This window comes from Bipolaris oryzae, assembly GCF_000523455.1.
Source record: "Bipolaris oryzae ATCC 44560 unplaced genomic scaffold scaffold_0, whole genome shotgun sequence".
NCBI classification, from domain to species: Eukaryota; Fungi; Ascomycota; class Dothideomycetes; order Pleosporales; family Pleosporaceae; genus Bipolaris; species Bipolaris oryzae.
The window spans coordinates 443,658-460,689 of record NW_006911276.1 but is presented as its reverse complement, the minus strand read 5'-3'; the positions used below and the strand labels follow the sequence as shown (position 1 = coordinate 460,689).

Here is a 17,032-nt window from a genome sequence, read left to right as displayed (position 1 = left end):
TGCAGGGATGCGTGCGTGCGACTACGCTATCCCGCCGCAGCAACCCCCGCATTTCCATGACGTACACCTTACCACAGAATGTCCTGCCCAACTCAGCCATGGCGCGTGTCGATCACTGATACAAGACGCAGGTTTTCTCTGGGCCCTTTGGGCGTGACGGGGCCCGGCGTGCTGTAGTAAAGGGCATATGTGGCAAGTGTCAATTTTCCTCCTTTAGTGAGAAGGCCATTTTACTTTTGTTTCAGGGGTAACCTTACCAGGTCAACATCACGAGACAGCAACTGAACAGGAAAAGAGTTTTGCAGTCGTATTAAGATTTTTGTTGTCATTCTCATCTATAACTATTCGTACAAACAAAGCTATGCTTTACCTACGTTGGAAAAAAAGCCACCTATTTCGTTATACATACGGAACTACCGCCTCTAAACGCCACTGTAAAATAAAATAACAAATGATAACGTGGTGAAGACATGACATGCTATCATTCAGCCCGAAATAAGCAAAGGAAAAGAAAGAAAAAAAAGAATAGCTAAGCACCCTGCCTAGCCTTCTCAGCACAAATCAGTGCGATAATGCGGCTCAACTCGGCACTCTGCGCAAATTGCTCCTGCTTCGTCTTCTCGTCGACATCCTCGCACGCAGCAATGTCGTTGCTGACAGTCAACATGCGGTTCTGCAGTGTCAACAGCTTCGACAGCGTATTGTCAAGGAATGGGGCGCTAAAAGTGATGTTTGTAGGTGAAGCGCCGCTGTTGGGGATGCGCATTTCGAGCTTTCGCGGGGGCTTGCGGGGCGCAGCTTGCGGCTGCACGGCACCGTTTTGTTGTGGCTGAGGCCTTTGATCGCAGTCAGTGAATGGTTTTCTTTGAAGGGAAGAGGGCACGAAGCTCACTTTTCTCGCTCGACAAACGTCATGTTTTCTGCCATCTCGGCGACGCGGTTGGCGATTCTCGAGGCCATGATGGTGTAAGGCGACATTTGGGGGTGCGATGCTCCGTTTGTGGCTCCGTTTACGGCGCCGTTTGTTTGAGGCTTCTTGGTTGCGGCTGTGCCTGCCTTCTTGACGTTTCTTGTAGGAGTCGTCTTGTTGGGAGTGTGTCTGACGGGCGCTGAGGCTACTGAGGCAGGCATTGTGGTAGATGTGTGATGTTTCTTTTGAGAATGATTCTGATGGATACGTGTCAGTGGATGGACTTGGAATATCTACCAATACTGGACATAGGCAGGGTTGGCTGTCCAAGGGGGGACTACTTACTGCTTAGTCAAAATGTGGATGATGACTCTGAGAGGAAATACAGGCGATGCTATTGAGGAGCAAGATGTATACTGCGGAGTGCGTATATTATTTAGTGAGGAAGCTAACGAGCTAGCAGAGAGGGAATGGTTATGGTCCCATATCTTGCTTTGGCGTGGCCATAGTGCACAGCGCCACACATCGACGTCATATCGCGGCTGACAGACCAGGGTTGACGGGACACAAGTGGAGCAGCCGTCTTGATCTCGACCCTGCACTGACGTCGCGGGTCGCGGGTAGCCCGTTACTGGGGGGGAGGGTGCGAGGCCTTGTGTTTGCCGTTTGGACATTTGAATGTTTGTGTGTTTCTGCCACTATTCAAGATGCCACCAGCGACGAAGAAGCCTACGCCCACTACCAAGTCAACGGCTCCCAAACCTCCCGCTAAGCTGTCGACGGGCGCTGCTGCGGGCCAATCAGCGACTAGAACACCGGTGCCGGCGTCGGTCAAGAGGAAGAAGAAGGACGACCTGGGTGCCGGGCTGCGAATCTCAAAAGACAATGTTGATGCGCATCCAGCTGGGCCGCCGCGCTATGGCGAGCTGACACAGGCAGAGAGAGCATTCACATTGGCCTCGACCTTTTTGTCTGGAGTACTAGCGTATGCATATCCAGCTGTCGCCATCGGGGTACAATCAAACTGACGTATCGTAGCATAAGCGCTTCGCAGTTCCTAGGCGCGCCGTTGAAACTCATCGATCCTCAATTCTACGATGGATATATGGCCTATACCAAAGAATGCTTCGCCATCCTCATCACCTGCCTGACTCAATGGTGGGCACCAACAGTCGTCCGTGTCTCTGGCGACTCCACCATGGTCGGTCAGCTCATCAAGCGCAAAGACGGTTCTCTTCAATGTAACTTTGCAGACCGTATGGTCCTCATGGCGAACCACCAACTCTACACCGACTGGCTTTACCTATGGTGGATTGCCTATACGAACAACATGCATGGCTTCATCTACATCATTCTGAAGGAGTCGTTGAAGAACATACCGATTATAGGGTGGGGCGCACAGTTCTACAACTTCATCTTTCTATCGAGGAAGTGGGAAGAGGACGAAAGAACATTTAAGAAGCATCTCTCCAGGCTGAATAAGAAGGACGATCCTATGTGGCTCATCATCTTCCCTGAAGGAACGAACCTATCTCCGACGACTCGGGAAAAAAGCAAGAAGTGGGCGGAGAAGAATGGACTCCAGGATATGAAGCATCAACTACTTCCTCGCAGTACGGGTCTAAAATTTTGTCTCAACGAACTGAAGGACACTACAGATTGGCTCTATGACTGCACGATTGCATACGAAGGGATACCGCCAGGCCAATATGGACAAGACATTTTTACCCTCCGCTCCTCATTCTTCGAAGGTCGACCCCCGAAATCCGTAAACATGCACTGGCGCCGCTTCCGTCTCGCTGACATTCCCTACGAAAACACACACGCATTCGAAGTATGGCTGAGAAACCGCTGGCGAGAAAAGGACTACATGCTTGAATACTTCAACCGCAACAATCGGTTCCCCGCCGAAGACTTTTGGAAAGACCACCTCGACATGGACGTCAGGAGCGAGTCCAGCCGCAGCAACGGCAAAACCATCCGCACCGTCCCTCGTCCCGCAGTCCAGATCGAAACCGAAGTCAAGAGTGGCAACTGGAACGAATTCGTCAAAATCTTTGCGCCTATAACATCCATCATGATGGCCCTGACCGTCGCCTACGGCGCCTCACCCGACGACATACCCATACCCGGCGGCAAAGAATTCTTCGAAAACCACATGAAGATGCTCCTAGGTCAAGGCACCGGCGACCTGAGCAAACTCCCCAGCCCCGACCAACTCGAAAAAATGATCGAAGGCGCCGCCAAAATGGGCGCCGAACAAGCCGCGTCCCCAGACCAAATGTCAAACGTCCAACGCCTCACGCAGGAAAACCTCGCAAAACTGGTAAAGGAAACTGCGATATCAAGCGGTGCCGTACTACCAAACGGCATGCGCCGTCCAACCTCAACCATGCCGCCACCACCACCACCACCAAAAACCTTCCAACCCCCCAACGGCAATGCTAAACTTCCAATCCGTAAAGCCCAAAGCGCCACCGCCGCAGGAACAGGAGCGACCAGGAAACCCACCCTTTCCAAACCCAACACCCCAGCAAAGAAACCCACCGTACCCAACGGCCCCACCAAGGACGTCCTTCTCGCCTCAGGCGTCACCATCAAAATCCCCCAGACACAAGCCGAGCAGGCCAAGCAAACAGGTACCGTGACGCTGAACAACGGTGTTGTGATTAGGGTTGATAAAAAGGAGATTGAGGAGGCGCAGAAGAAGGTCAAGCAGACTGGGGGAGCAGGAGGAGGGACGGTGATGACGAAGAGTGGAGTGCCGATTAAGATTACGTCTGGAGGAGGAGGAGGAGGAGGAGGAGGGAGTGTGGGAGGGGGGAAGAAAGGAGGTGGTGGACCGAGGAAGATTTGAGGGTATTAGAGAAAAGGGAAAGGCGGGGGGTTTTTTTTCTGTGTGTATGTGGGAAAGGATCTGGGATATATTGGATTTTCCGCACGGAAAGGCTGTATGAAATGATTGTAAAATGAGGGGGTTTGGCGTTTTTTTTGGGTTCCCCTTTTCGATATATTTGAGTTATAAACTCCTGTCCGTTTTTATATGTACGTACGACATTTTCGATACCATTATTCTTATTCAAGAAAAATTTAATCTACACATTCATCTTGTCTCACCTCTTCTTCTTAGCCAACTCTTCCTGCTGCAATTTGTGCATCCTGGCCCTCGCACTCTTACTACCTCCCATCTTCGGTCCTGAAATCGATGGCGCCGCACCTTTAGCTGCTGACGCTGCTGTTTTACGAGCTGCGTGATGCTGGCGTCTTTGTTCCATGGATTCGAAATATTCGGTGCGGAATTGTTCGACGAGCGCGTCTTCAGTGTTTGCATGGTTGGAGGTTGTGATGGGCGGGATAGATGGGGCGGGGGCATCGAAGTAGTCGACTGTTGTGGGATAAAGTGGTTAGTAGGGATGAAAGAACGGATAGAAAGAAATATGGTGCAAGACATACGCTTTGCCTCGCTAAGTACGGCCTCAACCATCTGATCGCGCTTCTTGTCCTCGTCCGTCTTCCCACCCCCTCTCGGCTTGCGCCACGCATAGCCATACTTGTCTCGCTGCGCCCTGCCCGCTGGTTGTTCAGGTTCGCCCTTCTCCAGTCTTCTCCAAGCCTGCTCGATGCGCGCCTTGGCTTCTGGGCCCAAATCTACTTCCTGGAGCTTGCCCTGGCCCGCTGCTAATCGCTCGCTATGCTCCTTATCTACCGGATTCTCTGTTCCCACTGGCGCACGCAAGGATGTTCTTGAAGTAAATGTGTGTTGTAAATCCGGCGCGATGGCTGCTACTGAAGCTTGAAGGTGCTGTGGGATGGGCCAACCGTGTTGGCGATAGTTCTTTTCAGCCATGCGGGCTTCTACGTATTCCGACCTAGCACATCAGTGTCTACACTTGCCACACCCAGACGCGACGACCTTTTGGGCCCTATCGCATGCTCCACTTACATCTGCTTGTCGTCGCGATCCACCATCTGTCCCGTCTGTGCGACAAAACGCCCCGTATATTGATCTGGTCGCGGTGCGTCGTCCATGTGAACCATGTCCATTCGAGGAACCTCTGCCTTGCGCACGCCTTCCTTGAGGCGATCCCGAGGGCGCTTTCTGTTGCGAAGTATCTCTTTCAGATTGGGAACCGACTCTTCATCGTTGTTGGCTTCGGTCGAGTGCGACGGCGCGTGCTGCAAACTGGCTGCATCTGGGGGTTGCGAGGTAACAGTAGGCGCATCTTCTTCAGCGGCGACACGCTTCGGGTGGGCAGTCTTGCGACGCTTGAAGCGTATTGTGGATACTGAGCTGTCGTCTTGCACCGTTGCCATGTTCCGGAATCTGCACGGGTTTGTTATGAAGCGTGTAGGCTGTCCGGGAGTGTCGATGTGCTAAGGACCGAGGTCGCGAACGGTACTACTAGGTAGAAGGGTCCACAACGTCATTGGCAGACACTTCTACTTTGCTGACCGGGTATGGACCTGTGGATAGAGAGCAGTACTTCCATTATATCGCAAGACTATGTTTGAGCAAGAGCAGCAAATAGTCATTCGGTCCGTACCCCAGAAACACGCGTCATAGGTCCACACCGCACTATCACACAAACGCACAATTAGATGGACAATGAGATCTGGAGCACCTGCATGGCGTGATTCTCACCTTACATAGCCAGTTCCCCGCCAGTTCTCCGCACCAGTATTTAATATTTCTCAGTCCTGTCACTTACACCATTGGGAACATTCTTTTCCTCTCTCGAACACATTGCACATACTTCACGAATGGGCCAAACTGATATATCTCAATATTCAAGTGTTTTTGTTCATTGCGATGATAATTTAGGTATTCTTTCGGCTTGCCTGTACAATAAGCCAACATTCCTAACGCACAAAACGCCCTTGCCCCAATCGATACATTGAGTAACGAGAGACTAAACATCAGGTTTCTCCATAGGCCACTTTTCGTCCTTTCCCTTGGTGTCTTGGTATCAATTTATGCTCAATATACTTCCTAGGCCGCCGCAGAGGATACGGTCTCGACTTCAACCTTTGGCAATGGCGCCGACTTGCCACCCAGATCTGTTTGTCGCGCCTTGGGGTTCTTGGTGTAGTAGTTGGAGATGGCGGACTTGATGGCGTCCTCGGCAAGCATAGAGCAGTGTACTGCAGCCAGTTAGTATCGTCCCATCACACACGACCTTTGATCGAAAAAAAGACTCACGCTTTACAGGTGGCAGGCAGAGCTCTTTGGCAATCTCTGTGTTCTTGATCCGCGCCGCATCCTCCAATGTCATGCCTCGGACCAACTCGGTCAGATAACTCGAGCTGGCAATTGCACTGCCACATCCGAATGTCTTGAACTTTACATCGCTGATGGTGTTGTTGTTGGGGTCGACTCGGATCTGGAGCTTCATGACATCGCCACATGCGGGTGCGCCGACAAGTCCAGTGCCGACATCGCTATCAGTCTTTGACATTGAGCCGACATTTCGTGGCCTGTTGTAGTGATCGAGCAGTGCTGCGTATGTCAGCTGAGCGTTCTCACATAATTGCTGTTATCGGACAAAGATTGGCCCAATCATAGGTGAATCTTGCATGCTCCCCGATATCGCCATGCCATCCACCTTCATGCTAGGTAGGTAAAAGGTGACTTATCTTTCTCGTGGTACTGTCGCCTTCCGACTGCTGATACTGCAGGTGCTGCTGTGCGGATGGGCGATGCGATGCTGGGTCTCGCGGCGGTTGCAAGTACTCGGCCGGCCTGGGCAGGCACGGCTGCTGCGACTCTCCTGAACATGATGATAGACTCGGTATGCGCGGTTTATTCGTACAAAAAATCGATATTTGGCAGTTGTTGTGGTAGCAGGTAGGTGTTGGGGTGTGTGTGTAGGTGTGGCGGAGATGATAGATGGCGACGGGCAATAGAAGTACTGCGCGGAAAAGCGTGATCGGCGACGTAATCTGTGCGCCAACTACCCCACACTTAGCACATGTCTCATGGTCGGCCAGTCGAGTCGGAGATAACCCAGCGCCGACAGTATGAAGTCCGCCTGAAGCTTCGATCGCTGCTACAACACTAATAGTAGTATTTACTTAATATGCGCTTCTGTACAGTAAATTCTGAGCTGGCACGTTTATTTCATCCGACTTTTGTGCAAAATGATATTGTCGTGGTGCTGGGATTTCATGATAAAGGGGGCTGGTTTTGGCCTGGGTTCTCCGGTTTCACCGATCGACCGAGAGCATGCATCATCAGCCAAAAGCTTCTTTGTCGCCGCAAAGCCCAGATGCTTCCATCCACGGCATACGTATCAGATGGAAACTTTTGCTATTAATACATTCCGCATCTGCTTCATCTCTACAATGCTAACAACTGGCCATCAGCCGTCGCCTCAAACCCAGCTCCTTCTGGTTGTGCTACAACTGTCAATGCTAATCCGAGCCAACTCCGCGCCTGCTATGCTAGTCCGTGATGCAATACCTAGACCCTTTGTCTTACAAACGCCTGAAGAAATACACATAGGCAAACTTCTTCATCTCCTCCACATCTGCAGCCTTGGCCACCTTTTCGTCATTGAATAAAACCCACGAGGCCGACTGTTCGTTTGCCAGCTGCTTGCGAACAAATGCAACGTAGTGTCTGTACAGTGTCAGTTCATGGTCATGTGCGATGCCGCCCAACGACGTTTCTAGATTGTTTAGCTTACCCAGCATGGATCGAGCTTCCCTTGTGGCACACAATCGACTGCAACTGGAAATTCGCAGGCAGCTTGTCGCTACCCGCTAATGCCTTCTCCGTCGCATCAGCAGGGGCGTCAGAGCTGCCACCTTCTTCAAAGTCACCAGGTGCATCCGGATGGCTGAACAACCAGTCTACAGCTCGCTCCATGTCGCCGCCTGTCTCCTTGAGAGCTTGTCGTGCCTGGGGAGCGCTGAAACCCATAGCGCCTAGGTTCTCAATCTTTTCGGGGTCAATAGCGGACGCAGCGGCCGTGTTCTCACTCGAGCCAGCGTTGAAGTCGATGGGATCATCGATATCAGGATCCTCCATGTGCGCAAACAGCCAGTTTGACGCTGCTTCAGCATCTTCATTTCCTGTAGCATGTAGCGCTTTCTCACACCTGACTCTTGGGAAGCCCATGGCTTCGAGCATCGATAGCGCCGCCTCATTGGGGACCCACTTGCCTGCTGATCCCCCAGCTCCCCCCATATCAACATCATCGGGAAGGAGTTCTTCTCCTTCACTCAATCCGTTCGATTTGTAGGCATCGAATGAGAAGGGCTCGTCGTTAACGATGACTGGCACATCCTGCTTCGTAGGTACCCAGTTCACCAACTCGAAGCGTCTCGCGTTCACTGCCAAAATCGACGGAAAGGTCTTGAACATGCTCCTCTTTGTGAACCCATCCTTACTACCGCAGGCACTGCAGGTAAGCTCGACTAGCTCTTCAGCTGTGAAAATGTCAATGCATTCCTTCAGCGACACAGGTTCAAACTCGTCCTTCTCTTGCTTTTTGCCATTGCCATCAGTCACGTCCATTTGCGATTCCTTCGGTATCCTACGAATAGGAACGGGAATCGAAATGTTTTCCTGTTCGTCTGTCCTATATCGAACGCGTTTACAGCCAACACACTGTAGCCGCTGCTCCATAACAAACCGGAAAGCATCGACAGGGTCTTTGTGGGGTGCAACGTGCTGTGACCGAGAGATGAGCTTAAGCATATGCAGGAGCAGCTCGAAGGCATCTTGCTGCCGCATTGTAGAGAATTCAGCATGGCCTCGCCCGATCAAGTGCTTCAGCATCGCAGGTGCAAGACCGCGCTGGTGCGGGATTTCCGGACTCTGCTCGTTGGTAATGACGTCCGTGTCGGGCTTCGAGTATCGACCAGAGATCATGCCATCTGCAATCTTGCGCAATTGAGTTTCCAGGTCTTCTGCAGGAAGTGCTGCATCAGGTGGCGCCTGGTCGGGCAAGTAGTACCGCTCCTTGAACTCGGGCATCGAAAACAGAGCCTGCAGCGTGCTGTTGAGATAGCAGCTGTTGCCCAAATTCTTTAATCCCGTCAATTCTGATCCGAACAATGGCTGCAGCTCTTTGCCGTCCTCCGTCACCATGGCAAAGTCCCATCGCAAATTCTGCTCAACCTGCATCTCAGTGAGACTCTTCTCCGTTTTCACCCTGTCCTTGATGTTGATGCCCCAATGCGCCAAGTGGTCTGGTAGCTCTGGATCAATGCGCTCCTCGTCGCAAGCATAGCAGTAGATGTCGGCTGTGCCGTCAGCAGTGAGGGAACCAAGTTTGACTGCGACTGGGTGGCCCGTTGATTTGGTATGACCAACACCGTGTGAGTTGCCACCAACGCCACCAAACTGCTGACGGCCACAACCCAAGTTACCACAGGACAAGCATAACCACAGGTTCTCGTTCAGTTCGCATTCTGAGCAATGGCCAAGCTTTTGGGACTCAATTTGCCGTGCTGCATCCTGCTCGAGACACAGTGTATGTTCGCAAGCGGTCAGCTCTTGCTCCCATGCCTTGACCTCTTGCTGCTTGGCGAATGTGTTGGCCTTGAGAACCGCGTCGACGATGTCCGGAAGCTTTCCAGAGCTCTTATCGACGTCGTCAACTCCACACTCGTAGCACTTGACTTGAGTTGTAGTGTCGTAGCGGTCGGATTCGGTTTCAGCTGCCACAGCTAGCTTTGTCATCTTCTGAGGCGGTTCGTCGCGCTGGACTCGCTTTCGTGTGCGCTTAATGTTGAGGACAAGCGGATGGTTTGTAGACGAGACATGAAGGAGAGCATGGCTGCGATCGCTCGTGCAGCCTCCGTTGAAGCAGTATAGGCAGACATCGAGGCCGGTGGGGTCGTCGATTGAGTCGAAGCACTGAGTACAGTCTTCCCTGTAGACCGACTGCGTGGGGCCTGGAGGCCGCAGCTCTATATCATGTTAGTACATCGCTCTTTGAAGTAGAAGCTACACGGAAAATCATATCCAAGGCAGCAGGCCGTTCACTCGAGCGATTGCCACCTTGAATCTGTTTTTGCAAAATGTCGGCTTTGCTTGGGCAGGGCCAGGGGAGAACTGACCAGGTGCGTTGACGTGCTTGCAAGCCATGTCTGGGAGCGAGCTGTGTGGAGAAAAGAAATGGCGTTGATTGCTGGATTCAAGTCTAGAAATGTTTGGTACGACATGGCAGACAGCTACGTTAGGGCTACCGAAGACCCCCGCCGCGGGGCAAGACTAGTGGGGACCTTCCCATTCCCACTGACTTGAAACATGAGTGAACCGCCACCAACGACTGTACAGTAGTTGGAAAGCGGCTCCACGTGACTGCATAATTCCTGCTGCTTACATGACGGAGGTGCATCACATGTAACAATCGGCTTTGATGGTGGACTTTGATGAACAGAACCCAGTCAGAACTTCAAATGTCGATCAATCACATACTACTCTATTGGACTACAACCCATGCTTACCAGTACTTTTACCGCGAATTTACTTTCCTTGTTGTCGCGCGTTAACGGACCAGTTTTGGAACTGCGTAAAAAGTGCAGGTTGAAGCGGAGACTTCTTGTCTGCGAACCACTGCTTCTGTGTCTCCGCATATACATCTACCACGCCAGCATAGTTTTCTCTATCCATGCCAACGAGCACTTTTGCAACATGTAGACTAGCGGAGCCACATGCGTCTGCATGGACCTTGGCCCCGTTACCCAGCTTTGCTTCCTCATGAATGCCCCTTAGCAGTTCCCACACAGGCTCAGTGCTCTCTGGCTTTGGTAGAGGGGCCTTATGCTTTGTGCGGGTGTCGAAGAAGGTCTTGAGCATCTTAGCTGCCTTGTCGGCCGTCTGCTTGTTTGCGTTGGCGCGAGTGCGGCGAAGCACTGGAAGTAGAATGTCCAGTGTGAGTGGGTTCGAGTATTGCTTCTCCATGTATATGGCAAGGAGATCAAGCACCCTCGACTTGAACTGGACCACGTTTTGCTTGGCATCCTCCCGCTCTTTCTTCTTGCTTGTTGTCTTGCTCCTCTCTTTGAAAATCTTGCTGAGATGTGGATCTAGCGCCATCATCTGCTCATCATCCATGTCCGACTCGTCTGATGTCTCTTCTGCTGCATCGCCATTGATGTTTGGCTTGGACGTCTGAAGAGTCATAGCCAGCATGTTGTCAAACTGCGTCAGCTCGGCATCCTCTTCGTCGTCCTCGTCATCGCTGCTTCCTTCGCTGTCACTGTCGCTGTCGCCATCACTGGAGTTTGACTCAGAAGCGCTGTTGGATCCTTCTCCATCAATCATCTCCACGTCAGAGTCCACTTCATCGTCATTTTCATCGTCTTCGCTTGATCCATCTTCGTCGATGTCTTCATCACCCTGGTTGAAAAGCTCCCTCTGCCCCTCTAGGTTTTCTTCCGTATCCAGGATGTCGGTCAGCGATCGGAGTCCATCAGCACTAATCTCCGAAGCAAAGATAGAGAATGCCTCTTCTCCTATGCGACGGAACAACGTGCGTGCGTTGCCCGAGAACGAGAGCACAATTTCCACAAAGGCATTCTGGCCGTCGGGTGCTGAAGACTTTTTTTTCTTCGACGAAGCTTTTCGTGATGCTTCAAAAGCTGTGTACGAAGCATCGAGGTCGTCGAGCATCATAACAGCGTCGCCTTCACCATTGTAAACTTGCAGAAGGGTAAGCGAGTACAAGAGCATGAAGCCTTGCGCAGCCATTTCGTTGCCAGCTATCGAGCCCTACAATTTGGGTCAGTCGAATCAAAAATGAGACTAGAACTTGTACTTACAGCTTCAGAAATAGTGGCAAGAGTTGCCGATGCTCGCCTTATGGTACTCAGAATGGAGGGGTCTGCCTTCAAGACAAGTTCCAATTTCGAAGACTTTCCGCTCTTAGCTTTGATCATATCAATGACCAGTAGCGCGACATCTGCGCGGCTTCCGAGCTTGACATCAAGCAGCTTCGTCAAACAAGAAGAGAGGCGTTCCTGGAAAACCGTCCTACTGCGATCGCTGACAGGCGGAAGTGGCATCTTTTTGGTTTCTGCGTTTTGAGCAGGAACAAAATAGGCATATTCCACCAGCGTCTCCAAGGTCTCTCGAAGCCAATTCGATTTTCTCTCATCTAATGGGCGGCCTTCTTGTCTATGAGCAACCTCCTTCTTGAAAGTTTTGTCGTTGAACTTCTCATATCGTTTGTAGAGTTTGACCGTGCTCAGTAGTAAGTCCGCGATGACTTGTCGACGGCTGTCAGCAACCGCTTGGTCCTCGCTTTCTGGACGCAGGATCAACGACTTGAGATGGCGTATAATTTTCATCAAGCTCTTATCGTCCACTGATAAAAGAATTTGCTCGAGGGTCTTTGTCTTTGTGATGCGGTCAAACTCAACACTTCCATTCTTTGATGTTAGCGCAACGAAGACGGGCAATGCTGTTCCGTCTTCTTGCTCAACCCGAAGTTGGACTGAACTCAACGCTGCTAATGCGGCCGAGTGGAGAAATCTATCCTCCTTCTTGCTCTGGTTGATGAGAGTGCGCATCAGGTTGGGACTGAAAAGTGCGGGTACAGCCCAATCAGGCACTCGCGTAACCATACTGGATAGTAGCTTGAACCCCCAGGCTTTGCGTTCATGAGATGCGGAAGAAGAGAAGAGATTGCCTGCATTTTATTAGTCGTGCAAGGAAACCGTGTTTTCTCACCGCTATAAACTTACCATCTACGGTGTCAATCCAGAATTGCGGAAACTCTGGTTTGTTCTGGGCATCTTCTTTTGCTGCCTCGTCTCTGCGCAGTATCTCAGCGAACACCAGGTCCCAGGTAAAGGACGGGTTAGGGTTCGTGGTTCCAGTCTTTGTGGTTTCTTTCTTCCCGGCTTCTGATTCTGTCTTATTGAAGTCTTCCTTTAAGATTTTGGCCAAGCGAGGGCGCTCCTTTTTTGATAGGGGGTCTTTGGCATGCCAGATACCCTCTGGAAGGGCTTCGGGATAGCTTTCCTTGACGGTGAGCCATACAGCTACCCCCTCAGGGGTTGAAATCAACTGGAATGAGTTGAGGCGTTCGAGCAGTTCCTCGATACACTTCTGATACTGTGATTGACCCTTCAAGCTCCTTACGGCTTCGACAAGAACCATGCCGCATTCTTCGCGTAGCCAAGGAATGTCGCGCGCCATCTTGTAAACCTGGTCTAGTAGCTTGTTCCAGCTCTCAAGAGAAACCTGAGGTTCAATTAGAATCGATGATTGCATGATGGCCTTGAAACCGAAAAGTTTTCCGATTGTGTGATCTCGTCGTTCCTATGCAAATTAGCATTTGGGAGCATATGCCGTTTTGGTCGGTCTCTTACTTTTCCTGGAACATTGCCTTTAGGCTTTGTCTTGTCCTCGACCATTTTGATGATGGATGCTACATCGAGTTCCAGACCTTCGATTTCGCTCTTCTTTTCCCTAAAGAGCTGGCGGAGAAACTCGGTCAACGTGAGTGAGAATCCAACCCTGGCTGCTTTACGTTGACTGCATAAGCCTTTTATTAGGCGAACTAGGGCATCCTCAACGTCCTTTGCGGCGGGTTTGTTCTCAGGAGCGAATCTGACAATAATTTGTTTGGCGGCTTCAAAGCGAACGTCATCTTCCTCTGCGGCCAGATCCACATACAGCTTCGAGAGCTTTACCTGATCATCAATGCTCTGTCTGCGCCGTTTTGTGGGCGCCTCGTCCACCTTTTCAACTTGATCTGCATCGCGCTCCCTCTTTCGCGTCTTGCTGCCCATTTTTTATTGTTAATTGTTAGTGCGTGAGCTGAAGTTCATGTCGCGTTGCGAAGTTGGAGAAAAGTTGAGCACGGTTTCCCCGAAAATTTAGGTACTAACTGCATTTGGACTAAAACTACAGGGTGCATCTTGCTAGGTCCTGAGTGTAAAGGCTACTGATGCCTGCACGACAATGCGCAGGATTACATACATGCTAGTAAGACAACTCACGCAAAATATCTATCCTGCAAAACGAAGAAGCTTTTTTTTCCAATTTCCAGTAATGTCATTGGCCTTGAAATTTTCCGAGTTCACATCACTGACACGCTACTGTCAAGTCACGAAAAAGTTGTCAATTACACGTGAGAAGCAGCATAGGATACTTGGAAATGACTGGGTGAGAGTTTTGTGTATTGCAAGTCTCTAGCCTTCAGGGCTAAGCTATTTACATTTCGTCCATGTCATCAAGACCGGTAAAGGCACTAAGCGGCCTTGTTGGCCTTGCAGCTTCCCGATGTGGTTGTTCCTCTGTTGGTTCCGCTGGAGTCTCTTCCAGACTCGCCTCATTACCCAGAGCCTTCTTTCTTTGCTCTTCTAGATACGCTGGTATGTCGAACTGGTCCAGGTCGTTGCCCTTCTCGCGCCAGTACGAGAGACGATAGAGAATACCATTGCGAATCTTGTCGGTGCTTGGCCAGGGGTACCATGCCAGATTGCTGGCTTTCAGTTTTCTGAGCCACTCTTCCTCTTCGGCAGTGATGTCGGGCACAGCTCCATCTGCGTCTTCGCCAGCCTTCTGTGCCTCGGAGCTATCATTGGGTAGGTCTACGGCGTCTGGCACGATGGCGGGCGTGTTCATGCCATTAGTGGGCGCACCGCTCGAGCCCACATCGTCGTCGTCCTTGTCGGTGGTAGGGACACGCTCGCGATATGTCGGGGGCACAGTGTACCTCGAGATGTTGGTGGCGTACTGTAGGAGCTCGTCAAATGGCACAGCACGCGATTCCGGGGGGAATGTTGTGGCGGGTGTGTTGAACAGCTCGCGGCGTAGTTCTGCAAGCTTCCTGACCGAGTCTCTAAGCTGGGCTTCTAGAGCATCTGCCTCTGCACGCAGGGCCTGGATGCGGCCATGATTTGCTTGGTGTCTGGCGACTACAACGTGTCAGCGAGCAGCGCCAGTGGGAAGCGCGGGGCAGGGTGTGTATGCGCACGCTGGTCGAGGCCGTCACTCAGCTGGTCGTCAGCGGCCACGAGGTCGATTGCGGCTTGAGTAGCTGGGTTGTAGGCGGCGATTGAGTCAACCAGGGTGGTCAGGGCCCTCTCGACCCGGCCAAACTGCTCATTGAGAACGTCGTCCATGGCTGGTGGGGGTGGGGGGTGAGACGGATGTTCACACCTTGACCAGTTCACGCAGCAGAGCAGTGGCTGGCGCGCTCGCTAGGCGCTGAGAAGGGACCACGCGCAGGCACGTGACGGGACAGGCGCGGATGATGCGCAGGCTTGGTGCAGGTGGCAGAGGAGGGGATGGGGTCATAGGGCTGGGATGGATCTGGGATGCAGGCACAGGTCGCGCGCCTGGTGCGTAGTGCGTAGAGCTGAATGGCCGGCCCTAAGCAGCCCAAACCTGACTGACAGCATCATGGACAGCCTCGGATGTGGATATGGATACACACTACTGCTCCTATGCATGCTGCACAGGCGCTCTGCCAGGCCCGGGACAAGCACACGCACATGTGCATGCGAGTGCGGGACATGACGACGACGCTGCCCACAAGGGCCCCCGGCAGTCCCCCGTTCACTGTCTGGACCCGCGCTGCTTGTCCGCTCGGAGACGAATCTCCGCTGCCATCCCGCGTCATATTATGTATGCATATCTTGTGCCTCTGCCTCCCTCCACCCTCCGCCCGCTGCCTTACCCGTCCCGACCTAGTCGTCTGCTGCTCGTCACGTCGCCCTTCACCGTTGCCTGTCCCTATACCTACCCAGCCCTAGACAAGAGCGCTGCGCCCCTTGCCTGCAGAGCCATTGCCCCAGCCCCGCTATCTATTGGTCCACCACTACCATCACATACCATACTTTGGTCCTGCTCCGCCTACCAACACTTTTACCACTGCCTAGCCGCCTCTCCCCTACATACATATCCCCGCCCGTTCCTAAGAAATCTCCGCTCACGGTAATCCAACCCTCGTCCAGCCATGGGTAAATCGTAAGTTTGGCTTTTCTTTCCCTTGCTGCTTCTGTAAGGCGGGGCCTCGGCGCCTCCCACCTCGACGTCAGACGACTCCTGCCCTCTGTCCCCCATACACGCTGCTCCAGGCCAAGGCTGCACGCTGCTCCCGATCTCGCCATGGCTTCTCGTCCAAATTCAAAGTATCCACGTCTGAACCCCGCTCCTGGCCCCAGTCCGCGCGAGCATGCAACCGCGACTCGATATCTACAACCGTAGCGACAAGCATGCGCGAGCACCGTCTGCGCCCTCAATCCCTTCGCAGGAATTCGCGACACCCTTTCTTGGGCACCGTCATCCGCCCCTCAAGTTTGCGCGCCGCCATCACCTTCACCCACCCCACCTGGGCGAGGCTGGACATGCGCACTACAGGGACGTGCAGAGAGTTGCCTTAGCGAATGCTGTGCGCGAGTTCGACGAGGGCCTGGGGCTGTGCTGCCACATAGCGTGCCTCGAGATTCAGAATCAGTTGCTGATTGTGCGATACTACAGCCAGAGTAAACTGTCCCAGCAGGAGCTGGCCGATCTGCAGAAAGCAACACACTTCGACAAGAAAGAACTACAGCAATGGTACAAAGGTGCGCATAGAGTCGATTGAAGTAAGCGGCTTGTGGCTGAGTATGCATATCTAGGCTTCCTAAAGGACTGCCCGTCGGGTATGCTCACCAAGGAAGAGTTCCAGAAGATCTACAAGCAATTCTTCCCGTTCGGCGATCCGTCGTCGTTTGCAGACTATGTCTTCAACGTTTTTGATGCAGACAAGTCAGGCACAATCGACTTCAAAGAATTCATCTGCGCACTGAGTGTCACCAGCCGTGGCAAGATGGAGGACAAGCTGGATTGGGCGTTCCAGCTGTACGACATTGATGGCGACGGCAAGATAAGCTACGAGGAGATGCTGGCCATTGTAGAGGCCATCTACAAAATGGTACGTACACATTGGTGCCAGGATAGACTCGTCTCTAACGCATGCAGGTTGGCTCCATGGTCAAGCTCCCCGAAGACGAAGACACACCCGAGAAGCGCGTCAAGAAGATTTTCCGAATGATGGACAAGGACGAGAATGGTAGCTTAGACATGGCTGAATTCAAGGAGGGTTCCAAGCGTGACGAGACCATTGTTTCGGCCTTGTCTCTCTACGATGGTCTTGTTTGAAGAGGAGG

General features: G+C 52.2%; 7 protein-coding genes across 7 annotated transcripts; 2 read left to right on the top strand and 5 right to left on the bottom strand.

The window, feature by feature from the left end:
- Positions 1 to 529: 529 nt before the first annotated feature.
- On the bottom strand, positions 530 to 1,131 carry COCMIDRAFT_79490 (uncharacterized protein; the record flags this gene model as incomplete). The annotated part of the gene is made up of 2 exons (XM_007684054.1): positions 530 to 836; positions 893 to 1,131. 2 exons carry the CDS (start codon positions 1,129 to 1,131, stop codon positions 530 to 532), a joined length of 546 nt encoding a protein of 181 aa, XP_007682244.1.
- A 486-nt stretch (positions 1,132 to 1,617) lies between these two features.
- On the top strand, positions 1,618 to 3,767 carry COCMIDRAFT_79423 (uncharacterized protein; the record flags this gene model as incomplete). The annotated part of the gene is made up of 2 exons (XM_007684053.1): positions 1,618 to 1,895; positions 1,949 to 3,767. 2 exons carry the CDS (start codon positions 1,618 to 1,620, stop codon positions 3,765 to 3,767), a joined length of 2,097 nt encoding a protein of 698 aa, XP_007682243.1.
- A 256-nt stretch (positions 3,768 to 4,023) lies between these two features.
- On the bottom strand, positions 4,024 to 5,224 carry COCMIDRAFT_79849 (uncharacterized protein; the record flags this gene model as incomplete). Its single annotated transcript, XM_007684052.1, has 3 exons — positions 4,024 to 4,295; positions 4,364 to 4,779; positions 4,854 to 5,224. The coding sequence occupies 3 exons, from the start codon at positions 5,222 to 5,224 to the stop codon at positions 4,024 to 4,026; spliced, it is 1,059 nt and encodes a 352-aa protein (XP_007682242.1).
- Positions 5,225 to 5,900: 676 nt separating this feature from the next.
- Positions 5,901 to 6,686, bottom strand: COCMIDRAFT_79874 (uncharacterized protein; the record flags this gene model as incomplete). Its single annotated transcript, XM_007684051.1, is given in 4 exon segments — positions 5,901 to 6,052; positions 6,111 to 6,420; positions 6,435 to 6,441; positions 6,541 to 6,686. 4 exon segments carry the CDS (start codon positions 6,684 to 6,686, stop codon positions 5,901 to 5,903), a joined length of 615 nt encoding a protein of 204 aa, XP_007682241.1.
- A 698-nt stretch (positions 6,687 to 7,384) lies between these two features.
- Positions 7,385 to 13,663, bottom strand: COCMIDRAFT_21335 (uncharacterized protein; the record flags this gene model as incomplete). Its single annotated transcript, XM_007683913.1, has 7 exons — positions 7,385 to 7,529; positions 7,597 to 9,829; positions 9,980 to 10,062; positions 10,393 to 11,636; positions 11,687 to 12,555; positions 12,611 to 13,190; positions 13,241 to 13,663. 7 exons carry the CDS (start codon positions 13,661 to 13,663, stop codon positions 7,385 to 7,387), a joined length of 5,577 nt encoding a protein of 1,858 aa, XP_007682103.1.
- A 424-nt stretch (positions 13,664 to 14,087) lies between these two features.
- Positions 14,088 to 15,001, bottom strand: COCMIDRAFT_21334 (uncharacterized protein; the record flags this gene model as incomplete). Its single annotated transcript, XM_007683912.1, has 2 exons — positions 14,088 to 14,794; positions 14,854 to 15,001. The coding sequence occupies 2 exons, from the start codon at positions 14,999 to 15,001 to the stop codon at positions 14,088 to 14,090; spliced, it is 855 nt and encodes a 284-aa protein (XP_007682102.1).
- Positions 15,002 to 16,056: 1,055 nt separating this feature from the next.
- COCMIDRAFT_151 (uncharacterized protein) lies at positions 16,057 to 17,024 on the top strand (the record flags this gene model as incomplete). The annotated part of the gene is made up of 3 exons (XM_007683877.1): positions 16,057 to 16,447; positions 16,502 to 16,797; positions 16,845 to 17,024. The coding sequence occupies 3 exons, from the start codon at positions 16,057 to 16,059 to the stop codon at positions 17,022 to 17,024; spliced, it is 867 nt and encodes a 288-aa protein (XP_007682067.1).
- Between the last annotated feature and the right edge of the window lie 8 nt (positions 17,025 to 17,032).